The sequence below is a fragment of the Sus scrofa genome, chromosome 2, assembly GCF_054392235.1.
Source record: "Sus scrofa isolate SSC_HxYL_T2T_F1_AM1 chromosome 2, Sscrofa_HxYL_maternal_Yorkshire_Landrace_v2.0, whole genome shotgun sequence".
NCBI classification, from domain to species: domain Eukaryota; kingdom Metazoa; phylum Chordata; class Mammalia; order Artiodactyla; family Suidae; genus Sus; species Sus scrofa.
The window spans coordinates 64,794,581-64,817,038 of NC_139384.1; the positions used below are offsets into that span (position 1 = coordinate 64,794,581).

General features: G+C 33.3%; 1 protein-coding gene and 1 pseudogene across 1 annotated transcript in view; both read left to right on the top strand.

Annotated features, from left to right (window-relative positions):
• The window catches only part of LOC106509426 (olfactory receptor 2AJ1-like), a 35,251-nt gene extending 18,549 nt beyond the window's left edge, over window positions 1-16,702 (top strand). The window contains exon 3 of the mRNA XM_013994601.1: window positions 16,545-16,702. Within this exon, the coding sequence (XP_013850055.1) occupies window positions 16,545-16,702 (158 nt within the window). The remainder of the gene's footprint in view (window positions 1-16,544) is intronic.
• A 111-nt stretch (window positions 16,703-16,813) lies between these two features.
• LOC100626360 (phospholipid-transporting ATPase IF pseudogene) lies at window positions 16,814-20,247 on the top strand (annotated as a pseudogene).
• The last annotated feature ends 2,211 nt before the right edge of the window (window positions 20,248-22,458 follow it).

Consider the following 22,458-nt stretch of genomic DNA (forward strand, 5'->3'; position numbering starts at 1 on the left):
CCCTTCTTTCTGTCCTTCGTCCTATTTAATCATTCTTTCCTTCTTTTTGTCCTTCATTTGTCACCCCAATACTTTAATATCAATCCAGAGGACAGTCTGGAGGAATTTGGTCCCCTACCCCATTCGATCCTCCGAGTGGAGGTACAGGTTGGGAAGACTTACTTCCCATTTCCCAGGATCATGCTCTGATCCTCCAATTTCACCTGAAATCGCTGGTCTCACCTGAGACCTTTTGAGGGTCATGCTCTGATTTTACAATTTCACCCAAAATCACCAGTTTCAACTGAAAGAACAGGCGTCACCTGAGACCATTTGAGGCTTACTGACCCCTGTCCCTGACCACCAAGGAGGTACTGGATCACACCCTTGATCTTTCTTACCTTGGTCCATTAACAGAAGTTGCCTGGTCAGTTGTGTGATTTCCTACATTGCCGAGAACCCTTCACAGGTTTGAAGTTCACAGGTGTGGACTTCTCAATTTAGGGCCACCGCAAGAGGCATGGGACATGTCCCCCCTCCTTAATTATCTACACTTCAGTGGACCGCAAATCTGTTGAGGACATGGCTCGGATCATCAGTGTCAAAAAATGAGACACATGAACACAGGGAGATCTCAACAAGGCTCTTTACTTCTGCAGAAAGGCGAGGGTACTCCAAAAAGTGCACATGCTGAACAAAGGACCCTCCCCTATTTATCCCTAATGCAGGTAATTTGCCTGCCCCCTTCCCATTGGTCAGGAAGGAGGGGGTCACAGAAAGGCGAAACTGGAGCAAAATGGAGTAACCAAGATTTCCTTTAATAGAAAAGACATTATGCTACATACCACACTGCAGATGTTCCACATTAAATAGTTTAATTTTCAGAGTATATACGGTTTTCCCCATGTAACTCTTTGATGTATACATATATATACTAAATATTATGATTTATTAACATTTTATCATATAAGAAATATTTGTGGCTAGTTCCTTCTAGTAAGTAATAGGGAATCTTTATATATAATGATTTTCCAGATTCATCTCTCATCTTTTATTGTTTTATTTAATGAACACTATCCTAGAAAAATGAGATATAGTTTTCTATATAATGCTATACGCATCAAAAGTAATTAAACTATTTTTTAAAATTCAAGATCCTTAGAGGAAATTTGGTCCCATCCAACGTATCCGTAAAATTTTGGTCTGCAAAAAATAAGTTCTTGAAATCTGTTCCTAACTAAAATGTCTATAAGACATTTGGGCAATACTAAAATATCCTTAAAATTTAGTTATACCCAAAATATTCATGAGCATATCTGGTTCATGCCAAATGGCTTTTCACATAACAAAGCATCAAAAACTTTTGGTATGGAACAAATATTTCCATGGACATTTTGGACAGCATCACATGGTTCTGCAAATATCAATACTTTTTTTTTTTTTTTTCTTTTTGCCATTTCTTGGGCCGCTCCTGTGGCATATGGAGGTTCCCAGGCTAGGGGTTGAATCGGAGCTGTAGCTGCCAGCCTATGCCAGAGCCACAGCAACGCGGGATCTGAGCCGCGTCTGCAACCTACACCACAGCTCACAGCAACACTGGATCATTAACCCACTGAGCAAGGCCAGGGATTGAACCTGCAACCTCATGGTTCCTAGTCGGGTTCGTTAACCACTGCGCCACAACAGGAAGTCCTATCAATACTTTTTGACATTGACCAAATGTCTATGAGATATATGTTATGAACCAAAATGTTATGGACATTTTTGGGCCAAAAAACATGTCTGCTATCTATTTCTATGAAATATATTACATTTAGTTTTCATTGCTAATTTTGAATGCATGCATATTATGTATCAATTAGGTTATTTTTATTTACTCTCTATGTTTATATTATTTTTCATTTATTTTTAATTTTTTCTTATGTTGCTTTTATTTTTCTAGTGTATTTATCCATGACTAATCTTTCTGAATTATTCTTATAAATTATATTTTGGTTAACTGGTTTGTACTGAAGATGTATTTTTTTACTGAGCATCATATATTTACTAAAGAAAATACATCACATATAACAAAAATTATAAAAGTGATCAGTGTAAAATAGCCAATCAAATTTTAAAAAGATAAAAATCATGTTAATTCCACATGTAAGTGAAATCACACAGTATGTTTCTTTATCCCTCTAATTTTTTCCATTTAATGTATTCTCTATATTCATCTCCAATGTCAAAAATGGCAAGATTTCTTTGTTATAATTGAATAACATATATAAACCACTTCTTAATTATCCATTTATTTATTGATAGAGCATCAGGTATATTGATAGACCACTAGGTTGCTTCTGTGTCTTAGCTACAGTTTAAAATAATAGTATGGTTTAATTCTTTTGTAAATGACTGTCCAGTTTTCCCGACAATATTTATTGAAGAGATCACTCATTCTCCACTGTATGTTCTTTGTAACTTTGTGTATTTTAACAGTCCAAATACCCAAAAATTTATTTCTGGGATCTTAATTCTGTTCCATTGATTTAAGTGTCTTGTTTTTGTGCCAGTATCACATTTTTCTGATGACTATGTATTTGTAGCATAGTTTGAAATTAGGGAGTATGATGCCTTTACATATGTTCTTCTATTTCAAGATTATTTTGACTTCTCATGATCTTTTGTATTTCCATATAACTTTTAGAATTATTTGTTGGTTCTTTTAAATAAGTCATTGGCATTTTGGTAGGAATTACAATGAATCTGTAGATTGCTTTTTGTCATATGAATATTTTGAAAATGATAATTTTTTCCTTCCAAGAGCATGAGGTATATTTCTTGTTTTCTTCTTTGATAACATCATCAGTGTTTTATAATTTTTAATATATATGTCTTTTACCTATGTGGCTAAATTTACTTCTAGTAATTTTATTCTTTTTTATGCTATTGTAAATGAGATTATTTTCTTACTTTCTCTTTTTGATGGTTCATTATGAGTTTATAGAAAAAACAGATTTTTGCATATTTATTTTTTATGCTGTGACTTTATTAATTCTAACAGTTTTTGATGTAGTCTATAAGGCTTTCCACACATATTTTCATGTCATCTGCAAATGCTGAATTTTACTTCTTTATTTCTGACTTGGATGTCTTTTCCTAATGGCTCTGGCTAAGATTTTCAGTTCTGTATTGGATAAAAGACTGGGCATCCTTGTTTTCTTTTTCATGGAGGAAAAACTTTCAGCTTTTCACCACTATGTATAAATTTCACCTTTTTACATCTTTTAATTATGAATTTTTAATTTTATGTACTTTATGGATATCTAAAATTATTATTATTTTATGTTATTTACTCTATTTTATGTATTTTATTTATTTTTATGTATCTCAACTAATTATTATAATTTATTTAATTTTCTAATTTTTGCCTTTTAACTTTTTATGCTTTCTTTATAAGTAATTGATCCACTCCAATTCTTTTACATCTTGTTTTTCCAGTGAAATTTTTACTTTTATATCCTTTCTTATTGCTATCATGGCAGTAATTGCTATCTTAAGTCTTTTTAAAATTTCTTATAGGAATTCCCATTGTGGATCAGTGGGTCAAGAACTTGACATAGTCTCCTTGAGGATGTGCATTTGATCCCTGACCTCTCTCAGTGGGTTAAAGGTCCAGCTATTACTAAAAGTGTGTGGTGTAGATTGCAGAAACACCTCGGATCTGCTGTTGCTGTGGCTGTGGTGTAGGCCAGAAGCTGTAGCTCTGATTCAACCCCCAGACTGGGAACTTCATTATGCAGCAGGTGTGGCCATTAAAAAAAAAAAAAAAAAAAAAAGAAGAGGAGTTCCTGTTGTGGCTCAGTATCCTGACTAATATCCATGAGGATGCAGGTTTGATCCTGGCCTTGCTCAGTGGGTTAAGGATCCAGCATTGCCATGAGCTGTGGTGTAGTTTGCTGATGTAGTTCAGATCCCACATTGCTGTGACTGTGGTATCATCTGGCAGCTGTAGCTTTGATTCAACCCCACAGGTGAAGCCCTAAAAATTAAAATTAAAATTAAAAAAAAGAAGAAAAACACTTCTTGTAAACCCAGTTTAGTGGTGGTAAACTCTTTTAGCTTCTCTTATCTGGGATACATTAATATATCTTTCAATTCTGAATGATAACATTGCTGATTAGAGAATTCTTGGTTGGATTTTTTTTTTCTTTTACTACTTTGAGTAAGTTATAACTCTATCTTCTAGACTCTAATGAGCTTGGCTAAAAATAATCTGGTTGTTGTCTTCTAGAGCTTCTTTTCTATCAAATATGTTGTTTTTCTCTTGCTACTTTTTATCCCTAATTTTTACTATTGTAGTTATATTGTGTCTCATTGTCTATCCACTTGATTCATCTTATTTGGAACTCTCTAGTCTTCCTAAAACTGGATGACTGTATCCCTATTTAGGGAATATTTCTGACATTATTTCTTCAAATATATACATATATATATTTTTTTTCTTACTCTTTTCTCTCTTCTCCTTCATGGATCCTTATGCTGCAACTGTTATTTCTCTTGGCATTGGCTCAAAGTATCCTTAAGATATCTTCATATATATACATTTGGATTTATAAACACATAGATTTTTAAAATTTATAAATATATTACAAATTTAATTTATGAATGATATGAAACTATTTTAAGGCATAGTCTTATCTGATACTGCAGTTTCATTGAAAGAAGGATTCTTCCTTATTTGTATTTTATTATTTTTGTTGAAGCATAGTTGATTGATGTGTTAATTTCGGGTATATAGGAAAGTGATATATATATATATATATATATATTTTTTTTTTTCAGATTCATTTCACTAACTTACAGGAACAGCTTTGCCATAAATTAACTATCAATATATCTATGCATCTATATCTGGACTCCCTAGTTTATTACCTGGGTCCGTATATAATATCACTATGTCAATCAAGAAGTTATTTTACTTTTATTATAAAATTTGATATCTCATAAAGCAATTCTTCTATTTTATTAATTTGAAATTTTCTTTGAACTACTTTTATGACTTTCATAAACAATTTGGAAATTTATATATACACAGAGAAACTGAGATGTTTAATGAGAATTATATTGAATTTTCATGTACAGAAATAAAATTGATTTTAATATGAGGATTATACATATAGCTTTAAGAAAATAAAGCTATAAGATAATAACTTAGGCAAATAAAGCTTTAAAATAAATAAATAAATTGTCAAGAATTTAAGTTAGGTAAATATCTTCATGACCTAGGAGTAAATAAAACATTTCTCTTCAGTATATCAAAACATGTAAATCACATAAAGAAAGATTAATAAATTGTTCTATAATAAGTAAGCAGCCTATGATTGTCAAAGTTTTGCTTACAAATAATTTTAAATTTATTCTCACCTGAATATCTAGTGATAATCTCTTTTGTGAAAATTCCTTACAGGAGATTATCCATTCCTCACAAAATCTAATTCTTATCTCAAGTATTTACATAATTAGAGAAAGTTGCTGACATTGTTGGATAAGTAGGTACATGTGTACTTTTGAGGAGGATTCATATATCACTGTCTAAATATTTATACTGTAAATAATTCTAGGAGTTTTCCCTAAAGTGTCTGTATGTCATTTACAGTGTGGAACTTGGCTTGGTGAAAGGAAAATACCCAGAATTTAGGATCACTATTCCAAAGAGATTTTAAGTAGACCCTAAGTTAAAGAAAGCCATAGCAGCCATGAGGTGAGCCATGTCTACTGTGGTAAATTTTGGCAAATTGAACAATGGGGTCTTGGACTTGGTATATTTCAATGAACAGATTGGGTTCCTAACACCACAGAGAGTAGTTATTCTTTTCATTATTGAGTATAACATTAGAATAGACATTCTAACCTAGGTGAAACACAATGGCCTCAAAACTTTAACATATTAACATTACAGGAAGATCAAATGTAAACTCTGGGAATTTAGTCATTCTCCTCAATAGCAAACCAAAAGTAGTACTGCACTCCAGGAGAAGAAAAAAATAGGCCATAAAGTAGAATAAATATATAATGATGATTACTCCTGAATTCCCTGCTCCATTAACTTATTTGGCTTATGCAATTAATAGTTAAAATTTAGAGTAAATCATAGTTCAAAAATATACATACACCCCAATGTTCAATGCAACACTATTTACAATATCCAAGACATGGAAGCAGTCTATTGACAGAAGAATGGATAAAGAAGATGTGGTACATATACGCAATGAAATATTACTCAACCATAAAAACAATGACTTAATGCCATTTGTATCAACATAGACTGACTAGAGATAATCATACTAAGTGAAGTTGGTGAAAGAAAAATATAATATGATATCTCATATGTAGAATCTAAAAAAACAAACAAACATGCAAATGAACTTATGTGTAGAACAGAAATAGACACACAGACTTTGACAAACTTAAGGTTACCAAAGCTGACAGGTGGGGTGTGTAATAGGGGTTTGAGATTGGCATATGCACACTGAGATATATGGACTGAGTGGCCAACAGGAACCTGATGTATAGAACAGAGAACTTTACCCAATTGTCTGTTATAATCTATGTGGCAAAATAATCTGAAAGAAAATATATGTGTATGCCTGCATAACCAAATCACTGTACAGGAGAAATTATCAGAATTTTGTAAATCAACTATACCTCAAAAAAATTTAAAAAACTGAAAAAGAGAAAAACAAATAAAATAAAATACAAATAAAATCCACCACAAAAATAAATTTAGATAATGAGCAACAAAGGAAGCCTAGTAAATTTAAGAATATTTAAATCATATCTTTTTTTCCAAATACAACATTATGAGATTAGTAATCACTTCATGGAAAAAAAAAATTGCAAAAAACAAAAACTCATGGAAGGTAAACATTATACTACTAAACAATGAAACAATTTAAACTTAATTTATGATTCCAAACTAGCTGTTGGAATTTCCTCTGCCTCACTGTCCTCCTCCACATCCTTCTTGTATTCTTCCTTTTCCTCTTTTTCTTTCACTTTCTTCTCTTATAAACAATTCATAATCAATTGCAGATTGATATTATTCAGTTGGAGATGCTCAGTGATTCTCAAAATTCACTATTAGTTTTCAGAGGATGCAGAAATAAATTACCATAAATTAGGGGTTTAAAACAACGTTTCCTTTTTTTTTTTTTTTTTTTTTTTCCTCATAGTCCTGCAAGCCAGAAATCCAAAAACAATCCTGAAATCAAGAAGGCAATAGGGCTGCAATACTTCCAGTGGCCATTGAGAGTAGGGATACATGCTGTAGCATTTCAGGCCCATCCTGATAACGTGGGGTAATCCTGTCATCTCAATTTTATGAACAATATCTGTGAAGACTTTGTAAGGGATTGGTAGCTAATATCTTGAGGGGCAATTACTCAGCTTACTACACCTCAGCTTCAGAGAAAGTTCATTGTTTCAGTCTCAGATCTCTCAGTAAAGATCAGTTATTTGGGACGTTTTCAGTAAATATTTTCACGGAGCTGACCTAGAGTGAGAATTTTATTATTTTTAATACTATTTGTTTACTCTCTAATTTGGTTCTAAATAGCTATTTGTTTCTCCTTTTGTCTACTCTTCCTTTACTGAGACTTTCTATTTTTATATTTATTAAAAGGTTTTGTCTTTGAATAGTCACTATAAATTCAATGTCAGATAATAGCAATATTTGTCATTGTCACTTTAGTGATGACATTTATTGATGTTCTTTTATTTCAGAAGAGTTTAGAATATTCTAGTTCTTATGGTGAGTAGATTGATAGGTATATTTCAAATATTATGTTATGAGTCATGTTTAAAGCCTAGGAATAATGTTTTATTTCATACATACTTGGATTTGCTTTGTTTTGTTTTTATACTGACAACTAATTTTTATATTCAGCTTCAATTTACATCCTCCATTTTGAAGGCTGTAGGTCAACTTTTCACAAATATCTTGGCAATTTCTATCATTATGTAAACTCCATAAGGAAATAAAAGACAATCAAGCTAGATGAAGTATTTTTGTAGAAGAGGATGGTACTGAAAATTTATCATGCATATTGAATACAAGGTCAACATACGAAAATCAATTGTCAGAAATTCAAAAACAAAAATTTTAAAAGCAATGCAGCTTCAAATGTGATTAGGTTTATCATATTTGATATTGATATCAACTCAATTGGTTTACCAATTTTGTTTATCTTTTCAAAAAACCAGGTTTAAATTTCATTAATATTTTTGATTGTTTTCTTATTCTCTATTTCACTTACCTCTGCTCTGAGCTTTATGATTCCTTTCCATTTACTAACTTTGGGTTCTGTTTGTTATTCTTTCTCTAGTGGCTTAAATGAAAGTTTAGGTTGTTTATTTGAGATTTTTCTTGTTTCTGAGGTAAGATGTATTGCTATGAACTACTCTCCTATAACTGCTCTTGCTGAGTCCTGTTGGTTTAAGATAGGGATGTTTTTATTTTAATTTGTCTCTAGGCATTTTTTAAATTTTCCTCTTTGATTTCTTCAGTGATGCATTCATTGTTTAGTAGTATATTGTTAACCTTCCATGAGTTTTTGTTTTTTGCAGTTTTTTTTTTCTTGAAGTGATTACTAATTTCATAATGTTGTGGTTGGAAAAAAATGACTGACATGATTAAAATATTCTTAAATTTACTAGGCTTCCTTTGTTGCTCAACATGTGATCTATCCTGAAGAATATACCATGAGCACTTGAAAAGAATGCATATTCTGCTGCTGTTTTTGTAATGTTTGATAAATGTCAATGAAATTCATCTGCTCTAATGTATCACTTAATTCCTACATTCCCTTAACAATTTTCAGTCTGGATGATCTGTCCATTGATATAAGTGGAGTGTTAATGTCCTCTACTATTATTGTGTTACTATAAATTTATCCTTTTATGTCTATTAATATTTGCCTTATATATTGAGGCACTCCTATTTTGGGTATATATGTGTGTGCATAATATATATATATGTATATATATATACATATATAAAATAATTATTATACATATATATGTATATATATATATACATACATATATAAAACAATTATTATACCTCTTCTTGATTTGATCCACTAACCACTCTATAGTTTCCTTCTTGGTCTCTTAATAAATATTTTGTCTTTCTCATCCAAAAAAAAAAGGGGGGAAGGCTCAAGTTAATAAAATTAGAAATGAAAAGGAGGAGTTACAACTGATACTATAGTAATACAAATGCCATAAGAGACTTCTACAAGCAAATATATGCCAATAAAATGGACAACCTAAAGAAAATGGACACATTGTTAGGATGGAACAGTTTTCCAAGACTGGCCAAGGAAGAAATATAAAAAAATGAACAGACCAATCACAAATACTAAAATTGAGTCTGTGATTTGAAAAATTAAAAAAAAAAATAGGCCAGGTCCAGATGACTTCATAGGCAAATTCAACTTAACATTTAGGGAAGAGTTAACAAATATCTTCTCAAACTATGCCAAAGGTTTCAGAGGAAGAGACATTTCTGATGTCATTCTATGAGGCTACTATCAAACTAATATCAAAAGCAGAGAAAGATACCATAGTAAAAGAAAATTAGAGGCCAATGTCACTGATGAACATAGATGCAAAAATCCTCAACAAAATACTAGCAAAATGAATTTAACAATACATTAAAAAGCAAATAAACAATAATAAAATGGGATTTATCCTAGGAAAAGAAGATTTTTAGTATCCACAAATAAAACAGTGTGATATACATCAAAACAAAATGAAGAATAACAACCATATGATCATCTCAGTAGATAAAAAAATATTTTTTGTCAAAATTTAACATCCATTTATGATAAAGACTCTCCATAAAGTAGGCATAGAGGAAACAAACCTCAGCATAAGAAAGATCATATGTGAAAAACTTACAGCTAATATCATACTTAATGGTGAAAATATGAAAGTATTTTTTCCAAGATCAAGAACAAGACAAGGATGTCACTTCTTACCATTTTTATTCAAATATAGTTTTGGAAGTCTTAGCCACAACAATCAGAGAAGAAAGTAAATAAAAGATCTCTGTATTGTAAAAGAATAAGTAAAACTCACTGTTTGGAGATTTAATGACACTAAACACAAAATATCCTAAAGATGCTACCAGAAAACTACTGGAACTCATCAATGAATTCAATAAAGTTGAGTATATGAGTACACAAATTAATACACTGAAATCTGTAGCATTTCTGTGCATTAATAATGAAAGATTATAAAGGGAAATTAAGTAAATAATCCCAATTACCACCACATTAAAACAATAAAATACCTAGGAATAAACCTATTTAAGGAGGGAAAAGACCTGAACTCTGAAACTGACATTGATGAAATAAATCAAAGAAAACACAGACAAATGGAAAGACATTACCATGGGCTTGGATTGAAGAATCAATACTGTCAAAATGACTATACTGCAGAAGGTAATCTACAGATTCAATTCAATCTCCAGATTTAATCAATATTGTAAAAATGGCTATATCACAAAAGACAATCTACAGATTCAATTACCAATAACATTTCCACAAATTCTAGGACCAAAAAAGAGTTTTTATTAAAAAAAAAAAAAAACGCACCCAATTGAACCAAAGAAACCTTGAGAAAGAAAACCAGAGCAGAAGGAATCAAACTCCCTAACTTCAGACTATACTACAAAACTACAGTCATCAAACAGTACCATTGGAATATGTCTCCTAGAGTAATGGAAATAAAAATAAAAACAAACATTGGACACAATTAGATATAAACTGTTTTGCACAGTAAAGGAAATAATAAAATAAAAGACAACCTACATTTGGGACAAAATATTTGAAACAGTGCAACTGACAAGGCCTTAATTTACAAAATACACAAAAATGTACACAGCTCAACATCAAAAAAAAAAAAAAAAAAAACAAAACAAAACTAGGCAGTGGATATAAATAGACATTTCTTGAAAGAAGACATACAGTGGCCAATAGGCCCATGAAAAAAATGTTAAACATTGCTAATTATTAGATAAAAGTAAATCAGAACTACACTGAGGTATCAGCACACTCCAGTCAGATTAGCCATCATCAAAAAGTCTACCCATAATACATGCTTTAGAGGCTGTGGGAAAAAATAAGCCCTCCTACACTGCTGGTGGAAATTTAAACTAATAGGCCAACCATAGAAAGTAGTATAAAGTTTTCTTAAAAAAGTAAAAATAAAACTACCATATGATCAAGTAATACCATTCCTGGACATATATCCAAAGAAATCTCTGACTATTTTAGGAAAATATGCATGCACAGTAATATTCATTACAAAACTATTTGCAATAGGCAAAACATGGAAGCAATACAAAGGTCTGTGGACCAATGAATGGATAAAGAAAATGATATTATATATATACACACACATATGTATGTATATATATATATCACATATTTGTGTGTGTGTGTGTAAAATTTTTTGCACTGTAAAGGAAATCATAAAATAAAAGACAACCTACAGGATACATACATGCATATGTATACAAACACACACAATTGGATATTACTCAGCTGTAAAAAGGAATGAAATAATGAAGTAACATGGATGGACTTAGAGATTACCATACTAAGTGAAATAAACCAGGCAGAGAAAGACAGCAATTATATGATACCGCTTATATGTGGAATCTAAAATAAAATATACAATGGAATTTATTTACAGAATAGAAGTAGACTCACAGACATAGAAAACAAACTTACGGTTGTCAAATGCGAAAGGGGAGAGGCATATAATAGGAGTTTGAGATTAACATATATACACTCCCATGTATAAAATAGATAACCAACTAGGACTTATTGAATAGAACAGGAACTATACTCAATATTTTGTAATAACATATAAGGAAAATGATTTGAAATCTCTATATATACATGTAATATACATGCACATCATAAATGTATATATACATATAAAATTATAAATATATAACTGCATCACTGTGCTATACATCTGAAACTAACACATTGTCAATCAACTATGCATACATTTTTAAAAAATTGAATATACCAAGATTCTAGTAGAAATTCTGATAAAAGATATATACAACTTCTATAGCAAGAACTATAAATATCACTGAACAATGAAGGATATATAAATGGAGAGATACTTAACACTGGTGGATTAGAAGACTGGTCCTATAAAGATACCTGATAAACACAATCTGAAATATAGATTCAATGCAATCCTGATTTTCTTCTCAAATTGAAATATCGGTTTTAAGGAAAAACTAAGAACTTGTTTTATTTACATAAGAGTGGAGATATTTTAGCAACATTATTCATATCATACCATCTAGTACTTCATGCAAATGCAATTTCATCAGCAAAACCCTTGATGTAGAACTATAGTCTACTGAACAAATATACACATCTGAATTCTTCATATGTTAATGGGCTGATATCTGTCTGGAATGTTTTGTGCAGCAATTCTATTTAACTTTTCATATATGACCATATATTTATTTATACTTAAACATGCTAGGATTTGAAATAATACTCATTGTTCTTCTAAAACTTGTAATTTTAACTCTATGGAGTTAAATGAGAATGCATTAAGAGCTAGGAAGACTAGAGAATCTCATACTGAGTGAAATGAGCCAGAAAGACAAAGACAAATACCATATGATATCACTTATAACTGGAATATAATATCCAGCACAAATGAACATCTCCACAGAAAAGAAAATCATCGACTTGGAAAATAGACTTGTGGCTGCCTGATGGGAAAGGGAGGGAGTGGGAAGGATCGAGAGCTTGGGGTTATCAGACACAACTTAGAATAGATTTACAAGGAGATCCTGCTGAGTAGCATTGAGAATTATGTCTAGATACTCATGTTGCAACAGAACAAAGGGTGGGAAAAAAATGTATACATGTAAGGATAACTTGATCCCCTTGCTGTACGGTGGGAAAATAAATAAATAAATAAATAAATAAATAAATAAATAAATAAATAAAAATAAAACAAACACCATGGCTCAGGTCACCACTGTGGTACAAGTTCGTAGCCTGGCCTGAGAAATTCTGCACTTCTGTAGGTGTGGAAAATAAAAAAAGAAAAAAAAACCCAGTTTTTTTTTTAAAAAAAAAGACCTAGGAAGACATCTAGGATATCAGTGTATCTAGACATAATATGATTAATATTGTTTTTAGTGGAGAGGATACTGCGTTGTTCAGGACAGACATCATGAAGACTATTGAATGTGGTTTAAACAAAGGTAATTTGCTGAAGTGTGTAAATAGTGTCATATCAGAAAGGCAGCCTTTTATAAGAGTTATATGAATAAAGGCTTTCAACAAAATAAAGTTATAAATAACTGCCAAGTATGTAGTTGTTCTTTGTTGTGGTGCTATTTATGAGAAGTGGAAATATCGGTTTAGAACTAAATTTTTTTAGATTGAATGATTGTTATATCTTAGTGACTTTTCTTATATATATTTGCCTGATTGTAGTAACTCATGTTTCCTCTAAATAAATATGGAATATTTACAATGCTGAGTTGAGTGTTGCCAAAATAATATCTTTCCTGGAATATAGTCACACCTTTGTCTAATTCTAAATCTGAGCCACCTTTAATGTTCCACTTAAATTTTACATCTTCCAAAATAGTACCCCTGGTACAGGCTTACTCCACCTTCCTTTCCTTTTGTTCTTGTCTCCCACCCCACTCTAGGTAGCTTTAAGATGTACTTCCTCTTAAACACAATGCACCTATGTATTTCCCTGTAACTGTTTTATAAGTATCTTGTCCATCACTTTCTTTGTGGACTTCTTGAGGCAGATACTTAAACATGTGTTTTTGAATTTCAGGAGTTAGCATTCTTCCTGGTCCTTATGTGGTAGTCAGTAGATGACTATAATAAATTAACAAGTGTATGAATAAGTAAGACTTTTTTAAAATAAGGTGACTTACAAACTATCACCTAATTTGGAGTACAACTCTGAAAAACTAAAATTAAAGTCTCAGTTTTTAACTATTTTTACATCATGAAAACACTATTTTGTTTTTGAGCCACAGGTTGATCCAATATTGAACTAACTGTCCTGAATGTTAAGGGAGAAAAGTGCTAACATAGTCATTACATGCCTAAAGAAAAACTATGTCTGATATTAATTCATCTAGTCCATTTTGTTCATGACATATTTGCTTAAAAACTATATTTTTACATTTAATTACATATAACAGGTTAATCTCTTACTTTTTTCCCTTGTGTGAATTAAAAGAGTAAATCTGATATAAAGAGATTCACTCAATCTAAGTCCACTATTTGGATTCAGACACCTACGTGGAGTCGGTTTGCCATGTGGCGGAAAATAGGCTATTTGTCCTGTGTCTGTGGAATGGTGAGCTGAATACAGGGCAGCTGCCCTCTAGCTTGGAGGAAGTCAGCCCTTATCAGTCATTTTGTGGTTGTGTTGGTCTGAGCAGGTGGACAGAAAAGAAACTATATTACAAAGCTGATTTTACTTTATTCTCTGTTGTGATAATTGACTGCTTAATTTTGAGTGTTTAATAGTATTTAATAAGCACTTGGATGTTAATAAATAGTGAAAGGGTTTTTGTCCACATTGGAATAAAGCAGTGGAGATGCCTCCATTCCTGAATTCATGTTTATATATATATAAAGATAATAAAATAAAGATAATTATAGGAGTTCCCGTCGTGGCGCAGTGGTTAACAAATCCGACTAGGAACCAAGAGGTTGCGGGTTCGGTCCCTGCCCTTGCTCAGTGGGTTAACGATCCGGCGTTGCCGTGGGCTGTGGTGTAGGTTGCAGACGCAGCTCGGATCCCACGTTGCTGTGGCTCTGGCGTGGGCCGGTGGCTACAGCTCCGATTCGACCCCTAGCCTGGGAACCTCCATATGCCGCGGGAGCGGCCCAAAGAAATAGCAAAAAGACAAAAAAAAAAAAAAAAAAAAAAAAAAAAAAAATTATAATATCTACAACTATAATAACCACTAATACCTATTAGTTTTAATAGCTATTAAAACTAATACGGGAGTTCCTATAGTGGCGCAACGGAAGTGAATCCCACTAGGAACTATGAGGTTGCGGGTTCGATCCCTGGTCTTGCTCAGTGGGTTAAGGATCTGGCATTGCCTTGAGCTGTGGTGTAGGTCACAGACTTGGCTTGGATCTGGTGTTGCTGTGGCTCTGGCGTAGGCCAGCAGCAAAAGCTCCGATTAGACCCCTAGTCTAGGAACCTCCACCTGCTGCGAGTGCAGCCCTAAAAGGACAAAAGACAAAAAAAAAAAAAAAAAGAGAAAAACTAATACCTATTGAGTTCTTGTTTGTGCCAGGCAACATTGTGAGTTGCTTACCTTCATGAACTAATTTAGTTCTTAAGAACTACCCATGATAGTAGATACTATTATAAGCCCTAATGGAAAAAGAGAAGTAAACTATGATTAAATATAACAAACAATAAGTGCCTAGTTCTCCTATTTGGACACAGCAAATCATCCCTGCCCCCCATCACCACTGTAATCCACTTCCACCCCCTGGCTCAATGTGTGGAAACTTAAGGATATACATTGATTTTCACAATATAGGCACCATTTGAAATTTAATTTTCTCATAAACATGCTAAATAATTTACTTTTGCTGTTATATAGTTAAAATATTTTTTCTCACACAGTATTGAATAACAAAACAATAAATTGACAAACTGTTAAAAGTTATTCCAGCTAAATCAAAAGCAGATTTGAAGCTAAAGAAATTTAATCTTCAAGGTGTCTCACATGCATAAGCTATTTCTAAGGACATATGAAATATTGTATTATGACTTTACTTCCTTTCTCTAAAGGAGTTAATCCAACACTGCAATTTGCAGCACACTCAAAGTTTAGGCTTGTGCCTTAATATTTTATAAATATTTCTATCATTAATGGGGTTTGAGACAAATGTTAGCCATAAATTGGATTTAATTTTTTTCAAAACCTAATATTTGCATTACAAAATACTAATGTTTCTGCATAAACCTGTCAATATTGTATAATCCATGATTTCCCCCCCCCCGAGGAAGTTATAAGGTATTTTAACTTATAAGAAAAGTGGTAGACTATATTATAGAAAAGTGGTAGAATATATCCCAAATATAATATATTACATTGTGCAGTTGGGAAAAAATTAAGATAATCATAAATGCTTATTTAATAGGAAGTTATATCCTAATTAATATAGGATTTAATAAGGCTATTTATATATCCTCCCAATTATAAACTACATCATCTTACATCTGAAGTTACTGCATTGTATGTAGATATGTGTCTGTTTTTATTGCATATGTGTGTGTGCATGCGTCTATGTGTACATGCATCTATGTGTACATATATATATATAAGATATATATATATATATATATCTTAGCAAATGGACTTCCTTGCATTATCTAACAGAATTACTTTAGACAATTTGATTTTTAAAATTCAAACTCTCTTTAATTTTCAAGATTAAATAAATCCTGCTGTCATAAAACAGCATTAAGTGAGTATCATGCAGGGGGGCGGGCCCGGGATGGGGGTGTGGCAGCCGTCAATAATGAAGGTGGCTGTGGCGGCGCCGGCGCCCTGCCTGTAGGACCTCGGAGGCCAGCACTGCAAGATGCGGCCCAGGCACAGGGAGCGAGGTGGCAGTAGCGTCAAGAGGAACTTCAGCCAGAGGGGCTCTCCTCCTCCCTCTCTGGCTCATTGGCCTCCACTTGCAGCACCTCGGACCCCGCATCCCGCTGGACTGGAAGGCGACGGCGGGGGCATGTGGCGCTGGATTCGACAGCAGCTGGGTTTTGACCCACCACATCAAAGTGACACAAGAAGTATTTACATAGCCAACAGGTTTCCTCTGAATGGTCTTTACACACCTCAGAAATTTGTAGATAACCGGATTATTTCATCTAAGTATATTGTATGGAATTTTGTTCCAAAAAATTTGTTTGAACAATTCAGAAGAGTGGCAAACTTTTATTTTCTTATTATATTTTTGGTTCAGCTTATGATTGATACACCTACCAGTCTAATTACCAGTGGGCTTCTATTGTTCTTTGTTATAACAGTAACAGCCATAAAGCAGGGATATGAAGATTGGTTACGATATATTTCAGATAATGAAGTAAACACAGCTCCTGTTTATGTTGTTCGAAGTGGTAGCCTTTTGAAAACTAGATCAAGAAACATTTGGGTGGGTGATATTGTTCGAGTAGCCAAAGATGAAGTTTTCCCTGCAGATTTGGTGCTTCTATTCTCAGATCGACTTGACGGTTCTTATTACATTACAACTGCTAGTTTAGATGGAGAAACTAACCTGAAGACACATGTGGCAGTTCCAGAAACAGCGGTATTACAAACAGTTGCCAATTTGGACACTCTTGTATCTGTGATAGAATGTCAGCAACCAGAAACAGACGTGTACAGATTCATGGGACGAATGATAATGACTCAACAAATGGAGGAAATTGTAAGACCTCTGGGGCCAGAGAGTCTCTTGCTTCGTGAAGCCAGATTAAAAAACACAAAAGAGATTTTTCGGTGTTGCTGTATATACTGGAATGGAAACCAAGACAGCATTAAATTAAAAAAGTAAATCACAGAAATGGTCTGCAATAGAAGTCAATGAATACATTTTTGATACTTTATCTAATAATCCTTATTTCCAAAGCCATCATCAGTGCTATCTTGAAATATACATGCAAGCTGAAAAAAAATGGGATGAACCTTGGTATAATCAAAAAACAGAACATCAAAGAAATAGTAGTAAGATCCTGAAATTTATTTCAGACCTCCTTGCTTTTTTGGTACTCTACAATTTCATCATTCCAATTTCATTATATGTGACAGTCAAAATGCAGAAATTTCTTGGATCATTTTTTATTGGCTGGGATCTTTATCTCTATCATGAAGAATCAGATCAGAAATTTCATGTCAATACTTCTGATTTGAATGTAGAACTTGGACAGGTGGAATATGTTTTTACAGATAAAACTGGTACACTGACGGAAAATGAGATGCAATTTCATCAATGTTCAATTAATGGTGTAAAATACCAAGAAATCAATGGTAGACTTGTATCTGAAGGACCAACAATGGACTCTTCAGAAGGAAACTCATCTTATTTTAGTAGTATATCCCATCGTGCAACCAGTTCCTCTTTTAGAACCAGTCCTGAAAATGAAATTGAACTGATTAATGATTAAAGAACATGATCTCTTCTTTAAAGCAGTGAGTCTCTGTCACATTGTGCAAATTAGCAGTGTTCAGACTGACAGCACTAGTGATGGTCCCTGGCAATCCAACTTTGCTTCCTCCCAGTTGGAGTACTATGCATCTTCACCAGATGAAAAGGCTTTAGTGGAAGCTGCTGCAAGATTTGGCATTGTATTTATCGGCAATTCTGAAGAAACTATGGAAGTTAAAACACTTGGAAAACTGGAACGGTACAAACTGTTTCATATTCTGGAATTTGATTCAGATCTCAGAAGAACGAGTGTAATTGTTCAGGCACCTTCAGGTGAGAAGCTGTTATTTGCTAAAGGAGCTGAATCATCAATTCTCCCTCAATGTATAGGTGGAGAAATAGAAAAAAACAGAATTCATGTAGACGAATTTGCTTTGAAAGGGCTAAGAACTCCATGTATGGCCTATAGACAGTTTACATCTAAAGAGTATAAGGAAATAGATCGATGCCTATTTGAAGCCAGGACTGCCTTGCAGCAACAGGAAGAGAAATTGGCAGATGTCTTCCAGTTCATAGAGAAAGACCTGATATTACTGGGAGCTACAGCAGTAGGAGACAAACTACGAGATAAACTTCGAGAAACTATTGAAGCATTGAGAATGGCTGGTATCAAAGTATTGGTACTTACAGGAGATAAACATGAAACAGCTGTTAGGGTGAGTTTATCATGTAGACATTTTCACAGTACAATGAACATTCTGGAACTTATAAACCAGAAATCAGACAGTGAATGTGCTGAAAAATTGAGGCAGCTTGCCAGAAGGATTACAGAGGATCATGTGATTCAGCATAGCCTGGTGGTGAATGGGACCAGTCTGTCTCTTGCACTCAGAGAGCATGAAAAACTATTTATGGAAGTTTGTAGAAATTGTTCAGCTGTACTATGCTGTCGTATGGCACCACTGCAGAAAGTAAAGGTAATAAGACTGATAAAAATCTCACGTGAGAAGCCTATAACATTGGCTGTTTGTGATGGTGCTAATGATGTCAGCATGATACAAGAAGCACATGTTGGCATAGGGATCGTGGGGAAAGAAGGAAGACAAGCTGCAAGGAACAGTGACTATGCAATAGCTAGATTTAAATTCCTCTCCAAATTGCTTTTTGTTCATGGTCATTTTTATTATATTAGAATAGCTACCCTTGTACAGTATTTTTTTATAAGAATGTGTGCTTTATTACACCCCAATTTTTATATCAGTTCTACTGTTTGTTTTCTCAACAAACACTATATGACAGTGTGTACCTGACTTTATAAAATATTTATTTTACATTCTTACCTATTCTGATATATAGTCTGTTGGAACAGCATATAGACCCTCATGTATTACAGAACAAGCCCACCCTCTATCGAGACATCAGTAAAAACCGTCAACTGAGTATGAAAACATTTCTTTATTAGACCATCTTAGGTCTCAGTCATGCTTTTATTTTCTTTTTTGGATCCTATTTTCTAATAGGGAAAGATACATCTCTGCTTGGAAATGGCCAAATGTTTGTAAACTTGACATTTGGCACCTTAGCCTTCACAGTCATGGTTATGACAGTCACAGTGAAAATGGCTTTAGAAACTCATTTTTGGACCTGGATCAATCACCTTGTTACCTGGGGATCTATTTTATTCTATTTTATATTTTCATTGTTTTATGGAGGGATTCTATAACCATTTTTGGGCTCCCAAAATATGTATTTTGTATTTATTGAGCTCCTATCAAGTGGTTCTGCTTGGTTTGCCATAATCCTCATGGTTGTTAAATGTCTATTTCTTGATATTGTGAAGAAAGTATTTGACCGACAGCTCCATCCTCCAAATATTGAAAAGGCACAGATGGAAGAAGATAAGGGTTCAGTCAGCTCAGCATATGAATTTTCTGAAAGCAAGCACAGAGGGGAGGATAGTAGGCACCTGCTAGCTGAGGCTTGCAGCCAGCAGAACAGTTCTTGCGTGCACTAGGTAGTACTGCGCTGGACCTTCCTGGGGACACAGCTGCTAAGTTCTCAATCTTGGGGCATGCAATGGGAGAACTGGCCCTGACATTTCAGTTCTTACTTTACTAATCCCTTCAATGTTTCTCATATGTCATTTTTGTTTACCTGTTTCCCTTTATATTTGTGATCTTTACATTTTTTGTATGACCATACCTGAATACTTTGTTAATCTTCCTTTGGAGTTAATAGTGTTAAATTTTACCTCACCTCAAATTCTAACCTAGTAAGGTATTCTCAAAACCTGTTGTTTTATAGCCAACAATTTATTCCATTTCACTTCTTTTGAAAATGTCATGCTGTTTCTATTATTTGTGAAATCATTTTTCCCATTTGTAGTTGTGTGTCATTTTATACATGTTGATGTAATTAGACACCACATTACTTACCTAAGTCTGCCTCTTGAGTTTAATAGTCAAATGAGTGCATAAACTTGGGACTAAATAGTTTTCTGTCAACAACTCTCACTTCTTGTTTTTCATAAACTTTTTATAGTTATATCTTTATAATTAGAAAGTATGAATTAATGAGGACTTGTTTCACTCCCCGCTTGAGAATTAAACCCTAACAACCACTTGTTGACCTAATTTCTAATTGGGATATGAAAAATATTTGAATTGGTAGTAGTTATGGAATATAAAAATTCTTACCACTAATAGTTATATTTTTACTTGGAGTATTTTCCATTTTGTATATTTATTGATCAAGAAAGTGCTGTTTTCTGGGATAAACCTTCATAAATGGTGAGACTTTAAAACAAAGTTAATTGAAGATTATAAATCCTTTGACTCTACTCCAGATCATGCAGTGGGACATAATGTGAATTATTCTGGAAGACATATTTTTAAAACCAGATTCCTTTAATGAATTGCCCATGTTGAAGATTAATCAACTCTCAGTCACCATTCTTAATTGAAAATAAATCAAAGGTATTCTGGATTTTATTTGTATTTTGTTTAGGGTACTCCATACGATTATTGTTATAATGTAATTTATCTTGTATTTTGCTTTGGTAAATAAAGATTTTTAGTTTTTTGAAAAAAAAAGTGAATATCATGCAATATCTATTCTTTTCTCTATGAACTTTTGCACAATAAACTCTAAGTGGTTTCGGCATTTCTTTGAGATGTGTGAACTTTCAGAAATATAAGTCTCCTACTACTATGTAAATGGTAATGTAAGATAATTTTATGGAAAATCTTTGCAAAATTTAACATAGTGTCATCATCTGTGACAATCAGAACCTAGGCTATGCCTGGAGATCAGCTTGAAGGAGACACAGAGAGGGCTAATGCTGCAGCAAGCCATAGCCCAAGCAAACTCAGGGTCTATCTTTTATTAGGATTGTGGACAAAAAGTCAGGGGTGGTGGGGCAGAGACTATAGATAAAACTTACAAGGACCACACAAGCCTGGGAGGATTATGATTAACAGAGTCTGTTCTAACAATCATCAGATCTTATCTCGGGAAAGCATACATTAACCATTACAGCAGGCCTGTTTGTTTCCCTCACAGGGCCCCTAAGTCTTATCTACAGTTCTTTCTTAGCATAACCTTCTATTCTCTTTCCTTACTCTAGCTATGTGCTTTCAAGCTTGAGTCTTATGGCCCTGTTTTCTTCTACCCACAGTTCCTCATTTTTTGTTTTTTAAATTCCTCTTAGGTCTCAGAAGTTTGGGAGGTGTGGTGTCCACAATCATCATAATATCCTTCGTATCTTGGGTCATTTGACACGGGATAGTCAGGAGCTTCCTGCAGAGACAAAGGAAAAATAGCAAAGGAAGAATTTCAAATATTATAATTATCCAGTATTTATTATTAGGATGCTTAGGAGCACACATGGATTATTTTCTAACCAGGAGAGCCATGAGTCTTTCCATTTGTCTTTTAAGCATTGTTGAGCTTCTAATAACTGCTGGTATAAAGTGTCATCAAGAGTTAGTATCTCCTCAGACAAGTTTCCAGCAAAGGCTCCCTTTAAGTTAGCTTTAATTTGTGTCCGAGATTGGGAATGATTATAAACAAGAGAAGTCACACAAATATGTGAGTTTTGAGGATCACATGGTAGCTTAGATTGAAAAATCATATCCTTTTGTTCCTGGCCAATATATTCAACAGCAGATTCAAGAGCATCAAGTCGAGAAAGGACTTGTTTATCAATGTTGGTCTGTTGTAACAT